The sequence below is a fragment of the Parasteatoda tepidariorum genome, chromosome 3, assembly GCF_043381705.1.
Source record: "Parasteatoda tepidariorum isolate YZ-2023 chromosome 3, CAS_Ptep_4.0, whole genome shotgun sequence".
In the NCBI taxonomy this organism is placed as follows: Eukaryota; Metazoa; Arthropoda; class Arachnida; order Araneae; family Theridiidae; genus Parasteatoda; species Parasteatoda tepidariorum.
In genome coordinates, this window is record NC_092206.1 from 30,929,001 (window position 1) to 30,947,865 (window position 18,865).

The 18,865-nt window shown below is 27.7% G+C and overlaps 1 protein-coding gene across 1 annotated transcript; it reads right to left on the reverse strand.

Annotated features, from left to right (window-relative positions):
* Positions 1 to 6,107: 6,107 nt before the first annotated feature.
* Positions 6,108 to 18,579, reverse strand: LOC107456078 (acanthoscurrin-2). The gene is made up of 2 exons (XM_016073846.3): positions 18,449 to 18,579; positions 6,108 to 7,096 (listed from the first exon to the last, which is right to left on the reverse strand). The coding sequence occupies exons 1-2, from the start codon at positions 18,458 to 18,460 to the stop codon at positions 6,491 to 6,493; spliced, it is 618 nt and encodes a 205-aa protein (XP_015929332.2). The 5' UTR covers positions 18,461 to 18,579; the 3' UTR covers positions 6,108 to 6,490.
* Between the last annotated feature and the right edge of the window lie 286 nt (positions 18,580 to 18,865).

Below are 18,865 nucleotides of genomic sequence, written 5' to 3' on the forward strand. Positions count from 1 at the left end.
ATAAATGGTTTTCATGCCATGGCTTTTATGCCATCATGAGGAAATTACCAAATTTTACCACATTTACTAAAATTCATCGCATATTATAAACCATATTTTATTGTTAATTTTATAAAAATCATTACCAAAGCACTTCGGTAAAAATTACCGAGGTTTTTGATGTTTTATAGAGCCAGAAGCACACGGTAAATTTTACCATATTCTGTTAGTTTCGACCGTACTTTTTTTCTAGTGAATTTTTTGATTTATAAAATATTTTACTGAAATATGGTGTATTTTTTCCGAAATTCAATAAATATGAGGAATATCTTTATTTTTTTTTTCATTTGTGTCATTTTTTAAAGTCATATTAAAGTTCTTCATAATTATAAACTCTACTTCTGTGTTGTTTTCCAGTGATATTCTAAAAACAACAATTAACTGACAAAATTTAGAATTGTCGAAAATAGTGGCTCCAGCATCCCCACCATCATTTATTGTTGGAAAACGAGCCTCACTTCAAGCAATGAAAAGCAAAAACTTTTAAAAATATTCGGAGTGTTTGAAGTTATTTATTTATATTTATTTTAAAAACATGTTTATCTCCCAATTTCGTTTTCTTTGGAGCATTTTTCAATCAAAAATACCTACACGTGGACAACTTTCCAATTTGGGTATTTGAGAAAGAAATATTTCCTAATTATAATTATTTTGCTTTAAAAATATTTTTTTTATGAATATAGGAAGTGAAAGATTATTTTTTTCTGGAGAAATCAAGAAAATCAAATTGTAAAGGACAGAAATAGGAAAAAAATAAACCCCGAGGATATTTTTATCCGTTTCCGTATTTAAATTCCTTGATCATACATACATAAAGAAAATCAAATATTTGAACTTGGCATTGCAAACAATATTGCACCAAAGTGAATATAAAAGAATATTTCGAAATACTTCGCGGAAATCGCATCGAAAGTTTTTAAATTTCGTTATTCTTTTTTTAGCTAAATAAAACTGTAATGTTAAATTAGATATAGGTGATTCCTTGGAAACATGACATTCGGACCAAAAAATTTCTTCAAATTTGAAATCTTCAAAATAATCTAATTTTTTTGCATACTTATTTAGTTGCATTTAATAATATCTTACAGACAGGAGTGTATTTTATTGATATTTACTCATGAAAAAAATAAAATAGAAATTCACCAAATCTTAAATGCCAGGAAAATGACATATTTGCTTAAAAGTTTAAAAAACAGTCATTTTAAGCTAATAATAAGTAACTCAACTTTAGCCTTTATGTTAGATAGACCAGTTTTAATTAAAAGGATATCTTCAATAAAAATTACCGAGCTTTTGATGTTCCCATAGCTATAAACTTTACCATATTCTGAGAGTTTTTACCATAAAATGGAGAGTTTTGACCACTCCCGCTAAATTTTTTTCTCTGCGTGGTCATTCTCATGAGTCTTTGTCATTTCCAGAGAAACTACATGCTAAAGCTTTCTACCGTAAATAGAGTTATTTGCAACTGCAATAAAAGTGTTGTTTTAGGAAAATACCAGTAGAATTAAGAAGCTCTCTGACTCAGTTTGTTATTTCGCTACTTAAACGGTAACTAAATTCCGTTAAAAGGGTAAGAATATAATGCGTTTACGACCAAGAACAAGTTTAAGCTTTTTATTTTAACTGTTTCAAAACCAAATTCATTATCATTTTCTTTCATCGTCAACATTTCTTCTGTAACGTGGGAAAAATGGGTGATAGAATTTACTTTTCTAGAAAGAAAAAAAACTCCAATCATATAATAAGCATATAACGCTATTTAAAACAAGAAACTATTCAAAAAATATCAGACACATATGTCGACAATCTATGCAAAAGTATGTTTACATAAAAAATACCTAATACATAATTTTTATTATTTAAAATTATAAAACAATTTCTGGGAAACGGATCTTGAAAAATTGTCCGTTAAATGTTGACAAAATAATATTTTTTATCTTAACTTTTAAACTCGAAATTAAGCTCATATTATTTCTTATTGAACTCATCTTTTTACTCAGCAATATATTGTGTAATTAGGGGAGAGTCGTGCAGCCCCCTCATTTAAGGAGTATTGCTTATATTTCTGTATAATATTGAGTAATAATCAATATTTTTGTATGTTTCTATTGTTTTATCATCCAATAAATAATACAAAAATAATAAACCAAAAAAAGAATAGTTTAACTTAAAAAAAAAAATTCAAAAAAGCATGTTTTTAAGCTCTTTTCAAAATGTGTCGGGTAGCCCCGCCCAATTACAAAAATTATGTTTTTTGATTATTTTTTCAGGTGTCAATGAAAATGACCAATGTATTGACAATAGGTAAACCTCGTTTATCATTTTTATCACAAAATTATTATATTTATTACATATTTATATACTTTTAGTGAATTCTATCATTTAATAACAACAATATTTGTTGTTAAAAATGCATATAACATTCAAATTTGAAGCAATAAAATAATAATCTTTGCAACCGTACATTTATCGACGAAATAAAATTGGTCGTTGATACCCGACATTATTGTGAGCGAGCCTACCCGAAATCCAATTTTTTTGTAAATTTGTAATTACTCGAACAATTTTTCACATATAGACTTCTTGCTTTGTGCAAATTAAACTTAAGACTACATACTTTAATGCTGTATGTATAGAAAAAATTGTTTTTTTAGTATTAAAATGAAGTTTAATGGAAACATTCAACCAATTTTTCTTAATTTCATGACTACTGCATTCAACATATTTTCAAAACTATTGTTTACCATGTTAACAGCTGCATAAATACTTGAAACTTTGAAAATAATCTTTTTTTAATATAACAATTAATGTCCGATGGCCCATTGACTTGAAAAAATATTCTATACATATGAAATTGACAGTGGGCGGGGCTACCCGACTCCCCCCTAATTACTTTCTAATATCTCATTTCACTTTATTACTTTACACCAATATTAGTTTTACTCTATAGTATTATATTTTATGACAATTAATGTGCATATCTTTGTGTGCCCCTATACGCAGGAAGACTGTATCAAAGAACGTGAAAACTTCGATTTTCAGAAATTTATGTGATTCGTAAAGCTAACTTACAAGTTGCAAGTTTTCAAGTTTATATGCAGGATCTTGTCATCGTTATTCACAATATTTTGACATCTGTGTTCCAAAAGTTTGTGTCTTTAATGCATTCATTAAGGTTTCTCAATACATCATTTTGATTCAATATATTGCGTAGTTTAATTATGCCATAACTTCTTAGTACGATATATTGTATAATAACTGAACGTTGCTACATTGTATAATATTATTTTATTAACACTATATTGTACAATAATTTACTCTAATTAATATGCATATCAAAATGTTTTCAAAAAATCATGCATAAATTGTGGTTAAATTAAGGTTGTGAATTGTTAATTTAAAAAAATTATTAGCACTGAATTATTGAAAATCTCAACACCAAAATTTGTGTTTTTCATTTATTTGCGCAGACTTTCTAATTTATCATATAGACTCGACACTATATTGTATCATGCATGTAGCCTCAATAAAAAAAGCATTAGAATGCCAACAATAATTATTACTTTAATAATAATTCAAGGCGATAAGTTTCCTTTTTTAGAGCACCTAATTATTGGAAATCCCTGTTCCAAAACTTTGTGTTTTATCTTTATTCAAGTTGACTTCAGAATTCATCATATAGACTTAACAACACATTGTTTCATTAATGTAGACTTAATTAAGAAAAACGCAGTTTGAGCAAGAATTATTGGTTTAGAAATTATTCAAGGTGATATTTTTTTTTCTCAGAGCAACTAATTAACGAAAATATCTGTGCCAATTTTGTTTTATTTTTCATTTATTCAGGTAGACTTAAGAATATATTTTATTATTAAGGTAGATTTAATAAAAACCGCAGCATGTGATAAAAATTATTAGTTTAAAACGTATTAAGTTTATAAGTTTCCAGTTTCAAAAGAGACCTAATTATCTGAACAGAAATGTTTTGCTTTTCATTTATCTACATGCACTTTCCAATTTATTGTACAGACTTAACAGTATAGTACATCATAAATGTAGACTTTTAATAAAAAAAACACAGAATTTGAGTGATAATTATTAGTTTAGAAATCATTCAAGGTGATAATTTTTTTTTCTCTGAGCACCTAATGATTGGAAATATCTATATCGAAATTTTGTTTGTTTCATTCATTCATGTATACTTTACAATGTTTCCTATAGACTTAACAATATATTGTATCATTAATTTAGATTTAATAAAAAAAAAACACAGAATGTTATCAAAAGTATTAGTTTAAAATTGATTAAGATTTTAAGTTTTATTTTTTAAACGGCACCTAATTATCGGAAATCTCTGTACAAAAATTTTTTGACTTTGATTTATCCATTTAAACTTTCCAATTTATTGTATAGACCTTGCAGTATATTGTATCATAATTGTAGACTTAATAAAAAACCACAGAATGTGAGCGAAAATTATTAGTTTATAAATTATTCAAGGTGATAAGTGTTTTTTTTTATTCTTAGAGTACCTAATCATCGCCAAAATTTTGTGTTTTTCATTTATTCATGAAAATTTCTTAATTTATCATATAGACTTGACACTATACTGTTTCATACATCATGATTTAAACAAAATAAAAAGAGCAGTACGCACCTCTTTTTAGCATTCCATTACCGTTGTCACGTTAAAACTTTTTTGATTCTAATTTTTAGAATTTTCGGAAGTGCATCAATTCATTACTCCAGTGATGGGAATCTTTAATCTGTTTCCTTTCTGGAAAGAAGAATAAAATAATCTTCGGATGAAAATGCGTTATCAGACGAGGATCAGCAACCCTTAAAGTTATTCTGGTCCATTTAGCGGAGAGATAAAGTGAACAATCTTGAAAATGACTTGCTCTAATGCGATTACTTTATCCCCCTCTTCCCTCGGTGATGATTTTCGAAGTAGCTGATCATGTCCCCTTCAAGACATTCTTCTTAAAACAAGTTTCGTTTTTCTTCTCCCCCCCCCCCCGAAAAAGAATCGATTTGTTTTTTGTTTCTGCTTTGAAAATGTTCTACAATATCGAAATGATATGAGTTATTTCAAAAAAAATCCCTTATTTTTTACTAGCCATGCTAATACGATTTATACTGAGACTTACAAAGAAATTTAAAACATCAATCATAAGTCAAATTATCATCGTACTTACTCCTATGTTCAAAAATGAATATAAATTTATATTAAATTTCTGCAAGTGATTTTTTAGTTCTTTTTCAAGAAGGAAAAAGCACCAGAAATTTTCGAGAATCCATTTTTATTCTTATTTATTTTATTTTTTAATTATTTAACAATCTTTATATTCAAGACCCTTGTCCCGAAATTATTAATAAACTTAATGCAAATATCTATTCATTTTAAATTACAATTTAACAACATTTAAAGTTAACGTAATTTAAACGGTATAAATTTTTTCAATGAAATCTGTATCTTAAAAAAATTATCTTCATTTCGTTAAAGGTAATTTTTTCAAAACATCTTACTTACTATAGCATATTTTAAATTGAGCTTATTTTTTCTCTAATTGAAGTTTCTTGCATTTTTTTTAAATTTATACAGTATAAAAAACAAATAAACGCAATCAAAGAGTTTTTTAAAACTAAATCTAATTTCATGATTTGAAAATGAACTGAAAACATTTTCGACGGCCTTTGTGATTGAATAAATAAATGATATTACGTTCCTGGTAGAGTGAATGACCTAATCGACTTAAAAAACAAAAAGTCTCCAAAGAGAACTGATATTTTGAAAGTAATAATTTGCATTTTCCTTACGTTTTCACTTAAAGTGATAGAAATTTAGTAGAGTGCTTTGATTTCAATTTATTTATATTTATTTACTTATTTATTTATTTTCTTTTTTTTTTTCAAATAAAATGAACTTAACTTAAAAATATACTTGATATTTTATGAATTATCTTTTTTTTTTCTGACAGTCACACTAATATTGGTTAGTAATTCATATGGTGTAAAATTTAAATAATTATACACATGTGGCCAACACTAAAAAATATATCAAATTGCTTCATAAATATTTATTTTTTAAAAAATATACAGCACAGTATAAATCATTTAAAATAATAAAGTATTTCACAAAAATAATTAGCTTCAGGGAAATAAAAAAAATTTTAATAATTGTAATACAAATTTATTTTTAAGAACAATGCAACACAATTGCAATCACAAAAAATAAGTAAATGCATTTTACAGAAAGTAATCAATTCCAGGAAAATAGAAAACAATATGCTGTCCACAAAAAAGTTAAAGAAAACAAATATTGTAAAATTGTTACAAACTGTGTATTTTAAAAAATAGAAAAAAAAGTTTTATTCACTTTTATTTATCACAACCTTTTGAGTGTAAGTCTTCAAGTCTTTTTTCCTTAATTCAACTAATCCATATCTTAGACTTTTCCAAATTTTCCTTTACCTCTTCGTCCACCAGCAAAGTCTTCCTCATCATAACCTCCTCGATTGAGCCCGCCTCCGAAGCCACCTCCACCAATGTCTCTATCAAATCCACCTCCTCCTCTTCCTCCTCCTCTTCCTCCTCCACCAATATCTCTATCTAATCCACCCCCAATACCTTTACCAAAACCACCACCACCCCTTCCACCTCCACCAAAATCATCTCTATCGAATCCACCTCCAATACCTTTCTCTTCTCCTCCTCCAAATCCACCCCCACGTCCTCCACCACCAAATCCACCTCCTCGTCCTCCACCACCAAATCCACCGCCTCCTCCTCGCCCTCCGCCACCTCCAAACTTTCCTCCACCGATTCCTTTATCAAAACCACCACGTTCTCCACCACCGAATCCACCTCCACCAAGTCCACCACCACCGAATCCGCCATCACGTCCTCCACCTCCACCAAATCCCCCACCTCGTCCACCGCCTCCTCCTCTATAGCCATCATATTTTCCTTTTCCACCTCTGTAAACTCCTCCACCGTAGCTCATGCCAGCTTCTGTGACAGTGACAAAAACTGCCACTGCCAAAAGTGGTACCTGGAATTTAAAAAAAGTACAAGATATTTCAAAAATTACTTTAAAGGTAAAAATGGTAAAATTAAATCGATTTAGTATTTTTACTTTTTTAAAAATATTATTCATTAATAAATTATTTTATACTGCAAAAAGACAATTATTTGCTGATTTTTTTATCAATGCAATCTTTGTATTAGTTAATAAAATTAGTGAAGGAAACGAAACTAAACAGAAGTAACTTGGTGTATCCTTTTAAGGATTTTTTTAATCATATTTGGTGCAACAGTCCAAGGTGAGCCAAGGACTTTTGCTGAAGATCCCACTGGGACATCCCAATCATTCTATAATCTGATTCCACAGAATCGAACCATTGTTATTTCAGCTTTCCTTCCATCAGACTAGTGAAGGACTTCGACATGAAAAATTTCCTTTCTTCTCTTTTAAACCTATTCTGGTAACATGAGAAGCCCAGATCATTCTTTTAACTATATTATTATTAGTGCTATTGGGTTCTTTAAAAATTCGATGAAATTTTCTCCGAAAATGAAAATTTACAGAATTTCCATTCTGTGACAGAAAATGACCAAAGGCCATTTTCTCCCATACCACAAAGTATATTTCTGCAAACCTTTCTTCAAAACCTGATATTTTATGTACGTCATAAGCCAGGTTTCTGAACCATACGTTAGGACTGGCTTAAACGAAGCTTTATGCATATGAAACTTTTTTCACGCATACGTTTTTTTTTTTTTTTTTTTTTTTTTTTTTTNGTGTGTGTTTTTTTTGGAGAAAAAGTGAGATCTCAATCACGTACGAAGTCTAAAAACACTTTATTAACCCAATGAAATTTGTTTTTAGAATTCAGAAGTAATGCCATTTTTTATTTTGTAATCAAAGATCTAAGTAAATTAGAACAAAGTACAATTTCAAACTCATGATGACCACTATTTAGATGATTGAGTGTCTTTCCTTTGCTAGCATATACTTGGTTTTAGTATTATTTAGTGTCAATCATCATTGAAATTAGCTCCTTAAAAGTTGCAATTTTATAATTAAATTTAAACAAAATGTGATAAAATTATGATTTACCATGAAATGGATAATTCCGAGGAACTAAAGCTGAAAGACATGTATTTTTTTCAATGTCCACCCATTTATATTTGATTTAGTTAATCAGGCAGATGTGTTAACCACTTCTTCAGGGGCATCATATAAGGTGGGCCAACGTTGTTCCCCCACTAAGAAGGACAAATAGTTCAAAGATAGTTCCTCACATCTGACCGGGATTCAAGCCCGAGACCTTTCTAACATGAGATGAAATCTCTGACCACCATACCACCTTGTCGCGATAGAAAGATATACTTGATAGTAAGAAAAATTTATTTGCTACAAAGACCAACTCCATATCTTTTTCATTTAATGAAGTTTCTTTAATATCTAATAACACATTATTTTTAGCAATCAAGGCAGTGAAAAATTAATGTCATCAAAACGGACTTATTTGTTTAATGAAACTAAAAGGTGATTATTAAGAATATTTTTGAGTTAAATCCAACAAACAAACATGTTTTGGAAATTTAGATTCTGGCGTAGATTTGATTAATGTTAATACTATTACATCAAATCTGTATATAACTTTTATTTTTGCTTCTCATTTAAAGAGTGATTTATTTGTTAAAATTTCGAAATATATATGAAAATCTAGGTTTGTATAGACCACGCTCATTCTAAAGATAGCATATTTATATCAAATTGTTAAGTACACTGTAAAAAATTACTGTAAGAAGTACCACCATTCAGTGCGCCGGTAGTTCCTTACCTTAAAATCAATTTTTGCTGCAACATATTGCGAAACAAAAAATCTAATGTACCTTAATTTTTACAGTAATAATTATCATAAAATCACTGAATCACTCAAATTGAATCAATATTACTGAAAAAATTATGGTATAAAATTTTTTGTCAAAGATGAATTTTACGGAAAAGTAGATTTTACGGATGATGCATCCAAAGTGCCGGTACTTCATACAGTAATTTGATCCGGAATATTTTGCAGAAAGATTATATTCAAGTTAACGGAATTTTTACGAGATCATACGCATGAACTGCATTTAAATCACAGCACCAATATTGCCATAACTTTTTAATAAATAAAGACGGTGATAACAAAACATATTTACTATAAAATAGCAAATAGCAATGGCTTGAGTTGCAGCAAACCAATATTTCTTAAGGCTCTCAATTTCTTCTAATATGCAAAACACATGCAAAAGAACGCATTAACTTTTTTTTTACGAAAAACACTTACATTTTTTTTTCCTTCTCATCCTTGAGAAGTATCAAAGCTTTTACTCTAAAACACAGCTTATCCGCTTAAAGGCAGTTTCGATATAACAAATAATCATTATTCTCACAGTGTATTTTCTTTTCGATATAGCAAAGAATTTCAACTTAATTTGTGTCTTAGCAGAATAGAGAGTGCATTATCGTTTTTATTCTTTTTCTGAGTTTTATGTTTCATTCTAAGTTTTTTTTTCTCCTGTTTATCGCCCCAGGAATTTTTTTTTTTATCCGTTCCCAGATCGATGAAGATTAGAGTCATCCCCAGCAAATGCAGTTTCAAGCAGTGTCGTTATCAAAGCTTGTGTTAAAAAGGCAATTTCCCCTCAACATGGCCCTAAGAACTGAAATTGTATGTCCGTGACAGGAAAATTAAGTGTCGCGAATTCGAGTTGTATTGATTTGAAAGAATGTTTCAAGCTTGTTAGTTTTATTGTAGTACTACAAATAATGTTATTTAGTAAAATTTTCAATGTAATTTAGCTGCTTATCATTTGTGAACAGTGCAAACTCATCGTGAAAACTAATTTAACAATGGTTTGTCAAACGAAAATTCTAAAATAAGTTTCATTAATAGGAATATAAAGTTATCTAATGTTTTTTTTTTTTTTCAAAATGTACTAGTTTGGTTCCGGACTCGGGTTCCCAAAAGGCGTTCCCTAAAGCCTTATTGCTCCGTAGTAAAATCATAGCGGTTTCGAGAGTTTGATATTTTTTAATCATTATTAAAGTAATTAACATTGTTATATATTTTTAATTTTCTAATTATATCCGTAGAATAATTTGTTCTTTTCATATTTTACTTATTTTCATAAAATCGTTTGAATAAAATTCCAGTTGAAAAAATCAAAATTGAAAATATATATTTATATATACAATTACTTTCTAATAACCGCTTATTGAATTCATTATACAAATAATATGCTTTTATAAAATTGCATTGGTATTTCCTATCAAATTTTTCAATTCGAAATAATATATCTAAATTCAGCTATGTAAATGATACTCAAATGATAAAAAAATCAAACGTTTATAACAGTTCTTTTTCGCTTAACGAAAGACGTAGTTCAGCAAATTTAATTCATTTTTAGCATTTTTCATTTTGCATGCTACAAAAAACTAATTTAAAACAAGACTTAATTTTAAGACTATCATTGACAAAAGAATGAAAAAGATTCATTTCTCACAGTTTTTCTAAATAAATAGTCTTTCTTAGGCTTATATGTCCATAATTGCTCATGATTTTTATTTTTAATGGATTGCACAGGTGTACATGTTTATTTTTGTTTCATGAGATTTCGTAACACAGCTTAGATACTTTTTATCACTGATTTCAAATCAGCCATCGGTGTTTAATCCTAGTTACAGTTTTTTTCTTCTTATTTTTGTAATTACATTTTTATTCTATCTTTCTTGAAATGTATAAGTTAATAAGCATCAAAGTCAAAGGGGCTCACGCAAATATTGCGAAAAACTTCTAGAGTAGTTAGAGTAAATCATCAGGATTAAAATTACACAGAAAACCATGCTCGAAAGTGTCGTCATATGCCGCTAGGATAATTTTTCTTTTATGAACTATTTCTTCGTGTGTTTCTGAACATGTTTTAAGAGAAAAGTGTCCTTAACCACGTATGGAGACATCTTTGACAGTTCCGAGTTCATATGCCATTTTAATCCAGATGATGCCGCAACAGTTGAGGTGACTCCCTTTTAAGCGTTCGTTTTAAATAACATTTTTGCACTTTTGCTTCGTTCGAATGTGTTTCGACTAATCATGTCATTTAAAAATATCTTTAGCTTTAGATGCAAAAAAAATTCAGATTTAATGCTCTTACATCCGAATTAGGCGAAGTCAAATATTCATATAAATGCAACAGAAAATTTATTGGGCTTCCATCAAAAGAATGCCAATTATTTAGGGTTTTATGGCTAAAAAAAAGTTCTGAAAACCTTTGCTCTAGAATTTAGAAAATAAGTTAAGAGTAAATCATGCAATAGTGATTTGATGATTTCATTTTGTGTACTTTATTTAATACATTAAATTAAAAATCTAATTTTCAATTTAATGAGCATTTATGTGATGTTTTTTGAGTAGTATTTATGTGTAAGGTGAATTGTGTCACTTCAAACAATTTAGTGCTATAAAACATTTAATTAAATACCCTAATCAATATAAATTATGAAATAAAATATTAAATTGTATAGATTGTGAATTGGAATTGGATTAATTTAAATATTGTCCAATGTTTTTATTTAAATTGTGCTGTTTCATTTATTTCTAATGACTGTTAAAATTTTCAGTTAACTGCTTACGACAGAACAAATAACGAAAAATCAAATATTAAGTATCGCGAAATTTGATTTGTATTGATTTAAAAATAGTTTTCAAGCTTATTCGTTATATTGTATTACTTCAAAAACAAATTTAATAACTATTGGTCATTCTTATATAAAACGCATTGCTCAGATTATAGGGATATTGGGAGCCTTTTTGGCAAATTAGATTTATTATGAAAAATGTTCCAAACAAAATAAATTAAATTTAAGTTTAGATTTTAATTTAATGTAATTTATACTAAAACTCATTAAATGTTCCATAAATTCGAGTTGCATATATTTGAAATCATGTTTCAAGTTTGCTAAATGTGATTACTTCAAATATCGTAATTCCGTAAAACTTCCAATTATATGTTTGAATTAAAATGTAATATTGATTTGAAAACTCATTCTAAGCAAGTTAGCCATATTGAGTTATTTCAAATATTAAAATAATATACAATTTTCAACTAAATCCTCTTAATTTTTCAGTCAAATAATTATATGTTTAAATCTTTTGAAGTCTATATTGCTTTTGAAAATGTTGTTGTTGTTTCTAATGCTACACGGGCAGACCTGCTTGGTGAAACCGAGCAGATTTAAGGCAGAGTGTGCGTTTCCTGTTGTTCAGTGGCGCCATCTATGGCCAAGAATTTGACTTTGAAAATGTTTCAAGCTTGATAGAATTATTGTATTACTTCAAACAATGTTATTTTAAAAGATTTAAATAAGCTCAAAATAAAAATTTAGATATCTTTAAGAACTGAATGCAACAAAACTTAAGTGAAACTTAATATATTCTACAAGCACACAAAGTTGGAAAACATGAAACTTTCAAAAAGTGTCCACACTNTTTCAAAAACCACCACGAAACTTTTGGCCACCACTGTATATGTATCATTTATGATAATGATCATGATCATGATCATGATATAAATGCATATTTATCGAAATAATAATATAATTAAATCATTGTTAAATTTTGTAAATACTTAAATAAAACTACATTAAACAAATTTAATTGTCTTACTCGAAAATTAACTCTACTAACCAATCCAATTTAAGTTTTGTATATTGTTTGCAAATATGCATAAATTTTAATCCTGGGAAATAATTTGTGAAAATCTTTTTGTCTGTGTTAAACTAATTATAAAATTACATGTTCTTCAAACGGGCAATTTTTGTTCTAAATATGAAATCAGCCATAGACTATTAGTGTTTGCCATAAAAAGTTGCCTGAATATAAATGTAATGTTCATTCATGCAGTAATTTAAAATAGAGGCTTCACAACCTTACAAATCTTGCAAATTATTCTTACAAAAAAAAATTTTTAATGTGCCGATATTTTAGTGTAAAGAATTTAAGAAATGCTCATAATGGAGAGATATACACTTTTTTTTTTCAAAATGATTTAAAATGGCGGCACGCTTAAAGTAAATGAGTTCCGTGCCCTATAATGGTAGAAAAAGCTAAACTGCTACGGTAAAGCTTAGTTTTATTTTTATTATTTTCAGTTTATCCTTTTATTTTTGTTATTTTTAGTTTATCCTTTTATTTTTGTTAAAATTATTCAGTTGAACTTCAAAAATACTTTTTAATTGTTCGATTATTTGCTTTATTTTAATTCCATAAATTTTTTAATGTTTTTTCTTTAAAGCTCCCGCGTGTTTATGAAGGCGCAATTACATTTTATGAGGTAAATTACGATTTAACCTAAATATTTTAATTTCTCACCTTTGTCTGTGTTAATATTTTTTTTTCAAAATTGAATGAAATGCATAATTATATGGATGCCAGGAACGGTTAATAATTTAAACTGATAAAAGAGTAAATACGGAAAAGCGTTATTGCTTATTATTCCTACAAAATGTTATTCGAAAAATTACTAATCTAGATTTTTCTTTTATCTGCTTAGATTAGAATTTAACATATGAGAGAATGAATAGAATGCATAAATAAATATATGATAGGAACACTTCTTACGAATAATATAAATAAAATCTAAAAATAAAAGATTCCGAATTGGTTAGGAAATAAAATTGTATGCTTCCATGCAAAGACTTGACATAAAAATGATTCTGAAAAACCCTTACAGAAATTCAAGCAATCTGTCTCGATTTAATAAATTTTATAAAGAAGAAAACAAAACAGTAACTATAAACCACGGAGAAGAATTATTCGTTCATGTCACTTAATCGCACTGAAATACATAAAAATAAGACCGAGATGTTAAATTATAGATTGCAAATTGTCAAATCTATAAAACTAATCGTTTCTTTCTAATATTGAAGAGGATCGTTCTGCGCGTTTGGGGAAAAGAAACTTTATAAAAAGTATTATGATTACGTCACTGTGGATCGTTTTCAGTATCCAAACGTGACACTTGAGCCCTCTAGCAACCCGAAAATGAAACAGTTATTTGATAGAGTAGATTTAAATTGCTGATACCAGATGGTTTTCAATTTAGTAACGATAAAATTTGTAGCATGGCCGAACAATGCTTCTTTGAGACTTCTAGGTTGAGTATTTTACGAAATTTGAATAAAAATTATCCGTAAAAGATGAGTTTTGAAATTTTTTTCATAGAGTGCCCTTAAGTAGAAACGTAAAATTCTCTAATCAATTCTAAATATTTTTCTTACAGTTTATAAATCATTTTTAAAATGTTTTCCGACATGTTTCTATTTATATATCATAATTATATATCATATTCATTCATTCTATCATTCATTTTATTTATATATCATATTTTATTCCGTTTTATTACTCCTGTTTTTTGTTCTGTCATGTGATAAATACTACAATAAACAGAGAAAAGAAAAATCTACAATAACAATGCTTTCTCGTATTTATTTTTCTATTAGTTTAAAATTATAAATATTGTATGCTATTAATATATATGTGAATTTTAGTAAACAGATCTAAGATCTAAGAATAGATCTAAGATTTAAAAAAAATAGTGAACAATTTAAAGACTTATAATAAATCATAATTTACTTCAAAAAATTTATTTTTAGATTTATCGACAGGCAACATCGTTAAAGAGTTAAAATCTAAGAATTTTATGGGACTGAACTGAAAGAAATATCTGAAAGAAGCAAACTACATGAATTCAATTCAAAGAAATAAAAAAACGATGAATTTGTCAGTGAAGTAGTAGGTAAACTTTTTACCGTACCGTGGCTCTAAAACCATTTAGATGAAAGTGGTTACCTAAAATCCTTTGCCGCACTTCAAAAAAAACAGTTCACTATTTTACCTGCTCTCAAGAGGAAGAAAAAACCTTTTTTTTTTCAAAATAAGACAGAAACGTAATCATAAACGTTTTCCAGTTTTTAGACATGCGTAAATAAACACTGCCAAAAAAGTGTGGTCAAAATTATCAGAATTTGATAAAATTTGTCACGTTTCTAGCTCTATGGGAGCTCCCAAAAACTCAATGTTTTTACTTAAGGGCCTTGCAAATAATTTTGGTAAAATAAACCATAAAATAGGGTATTATAATAAGTAATAAACTTTGGTAATTTTGTCATTATACCTTAGAACATGGAATAAAAACTATTTATTAGGTAAAATTTATTTTTCAGTTTTGTACTTTTTACTTCATAAGAACTATAATGTTGAAATCAAAATTTCCTGAAAAACGTCTCCGTAAAAATTAACAAATGAATGGTTTAAATATCGACGATGTTTTGGATTTTTTTTACCGGAAATCTCATTACCATACAAAGCGGTAAATTTACAAAAACGTTTATCTCAGAGACTCAGTTTTAATTTTGAAATATAAAATTTTTTTGTTTTGCTGAAAAGTATCATTCAGAGTACTAGATTTACATGATTAATTTCTATTTCAACTATTGGAAAATGAAGAGCACCAGTTGTTTCGACGATAATTTATTGTTTTGATTATTTGTTTTTCAAATTTCTTTAGAATAGTTTTGAATAATGAACTAGTTCTTTATATAGAACTGGTAAAATATCTATAAGTTTTTTAAAATTCGTAAAATAGTTCTACATCCCAAGCCTCTGTTTCTAATTCGATAAAAAATCGATGATTCTATTCAAATTTTTTTCATCCAAACTTCTTTTTTCAAATACTTATGCTTCCAAAACCGAAGAAAATAAGACAAAACTTTTGTCGTATTTTAAGACTTACTTTAAATTCTCTTTGTATTAAAAATCAGCTCGAATTGTGAGTGATACATGGGATATTTTAACTATCAACAATATTATAATTTAAATTGTTTCGTTAATGAAATAATGAAAAATATTATTTTTAAAAAATCGCGCAACAATTACTTTCGTGAAATAATTCTTTTCGTTAGTAGACTTGTGCCATTTGATACACTTATTTCGCAAACTTTATGGTTTTATTAAAAAAAAAGAAGAATAGTTATTTTATCACAAATATTTGTAAAGTCATTTTTTAAATTTAATTAGGGAAAAATAACTATTCTTCGCTTAGGCAGTTATATCCATATTTCAAAAGTAGAAATCTCTAAATTTTAGTTTCAATGTTATTTTGAAACTTAAGTTGTATTCTCAAAAAGTATTAAAAAGTTTTTATTCTAAAGTCAGAAGATCTAGATAAACTAAACATTTCTGTTCAAAAAAATGAAAACGACAACAATTGCATATCGTTTTCAGAGCCCCACCGTTATATCAAGCTTTCTTACTAGTTGGAAAATGAGTTGCTCGTTTTCATTTATTTTTCTTATAGAATTTGAAATACTCTCTTTAGCCGTTTTTTTTTAGTATTTTTATTCCATAAAATGCGTGGATGTTTTTGTTCTTTTAATGACTAATAACTAAATATTCGGAATACTAATTATTAGGATTTTTTAGTATTTAAAGTAATTTGATTAAAATATTTTAATTTCACTAAATCATTTTTTGTTCGTAAACTTATATCTATGTTGCACATAATACACATTTATATCTTGCCCTGCACCATTAACTCTTTTAACTATCAGAAGAATACATTTATGGGTAAGTGTTATTTTTTATAATTACTACATGAAACGTTTTTCTATTAAATATTAATATAGATTTTTCTTTTTCTCCTTTTGACACAGAGCAAATTTAAAGAAAATAAACACTTTTAAACAAATGAGCTGTGAATTTAACTGCGCTTCAAATACGAGCCAGGAACTAATCGTTTCCCATCAGTGTTACTAGAGAGTTGTACTGGGGTAATAACTGTGGTTGAACTAACTATGTGTGTGCCTAATATCTGTGCAGTGGTGTATGGAATAGAGAGAAAAGAAGCTATTAAAAATACATGATGATGACTTCATGGTGGATTGTACTTAAGCGTTATACTTTTATGGTTGAAATATTCACAGTGAATGAATGAAGGATGACTTACTAATTGACAAATATTTCTTTCTATGATTTGGAATCTCACTTGATAGTCTGCAAAATGTGTTGCCGTCGCAGTTTATCTTCATCAGGAATAATTCGTTCATGGTAGTTACAAACGAAAATAGATATTCAGTAAGTGTTTGAACTTGTTAGCAATACCACTTTCGAGTAAGAATTACGTATCAATGTTAGGTTCGTAAAAGATATAACTTTTTTTTCACCAAAATCTGCTTACGTTGCATTTTATTTTGCTTTCTCAGGAAGAATTTCACTTTAAATTTTAATTATGTTTCGAAATAAAAATTGTTAAATACAAAAATAGTATTAAAATATGTTAAAAGCAGTCGTCTCGTTTTTTTTACAAACAAATAATTAAAGAAGTTACTTTATATTTTATAAATTTTTTACAGTTACATTTTCATCAAAAATAAATATCTATTTATATCAAAGGTAAATAGCGTTTTATAGCATTCTCGGTAAAGAATTCCCATGTGGACCATAAAACGACTATCTCAATACACACATATTAGCAACAATCTATTCTATTTTGAAATATTTTTTTGTAATTTTCACCTATTTCTTATGATTAGTACGAACAAAAAGCTTGGTGTATTTTTCAAGATGCTCAGCGTTTTTCGTAAAAAATACTCCTTTGAGCAATTTGAAAAATGTTCTTAATTTATTTATTATAGCTCATACATATGCAGGCATGGGTACTCATCACATAGTACGGCTTAAAAGCCTTTATCAAATTGAAGAACAAATGGCACGAGTTAGGTAAGGGCACCCAAAAATATATTCAGAATCCCGGAGAGATTCGGCTCAATTCATTCATGTAATTTGAACAATGTTCACGTAATTAACTTCTAGTATTTTTTTTCCCATTTTGGAAACATATAATTTATTATATCATAGCACTAAATCAGTATGCTAAATCATCTCACGTAATGTGAATAAATCATTTATTAATTTTTTTGAATTAGATTTATAATAGTGAACATACATACTTTGAAAAACATGCATTTTAGGCTACAAAATAAAAATTAAGTTCAGTTCAATTCAAATTATGAAAAGGAGGAAAAGTTTAAGCGAAATTCTTGTTGGACAACAACTTCCTTATGACTTTATGAAAGAAAACCACGTAAGCAGTATTTTCTATTTGCTTCATAAACTTTTTATGATAATAAATAGCAAGGTGTACGAGATTTTAATTAAAAAATACTAAAAACTATTTTATTAAAAAATACTAAAATCCTTACTAAAACACTGAAATAAATCTTTTAGTTTATCTCAAAATATTTTACGCAATTTTTATTTAAAAATTAAGACAAAAAGAAATATTATTTACTTACGAATAATCTCATACTGCTGCGGTTCGGAATTCCGGTAACCGCTTTAGAGATGAAAATCCTGACAATTTAAGACAAACTTTTCGTAATATATATGTGAATAGAATCTTATCATGATCTTCCTTCCTTTTCTAGAACGCAGGAAGGATATCGGTTGTTTGTTATTTTTCTAATTTAATATAAAATTCACAGAATATAAACAAAATATAATATTTTATTTCAAAAAGAAAAAAAACATTTGGTAGTTCATATGTAAGTCATAATTTCTTGCGACAGATGTATAAAGAAGTATTTTTTCTTGAAAATAAATAAATACTACTTCTGATGGCTGCAAAATTTTAGGCTATATTAAATTATATATTTTTTTCCTTTTGCTAAGGAAAACAAACGAAAAATCCAAAACGCATGCCAATAGAAACA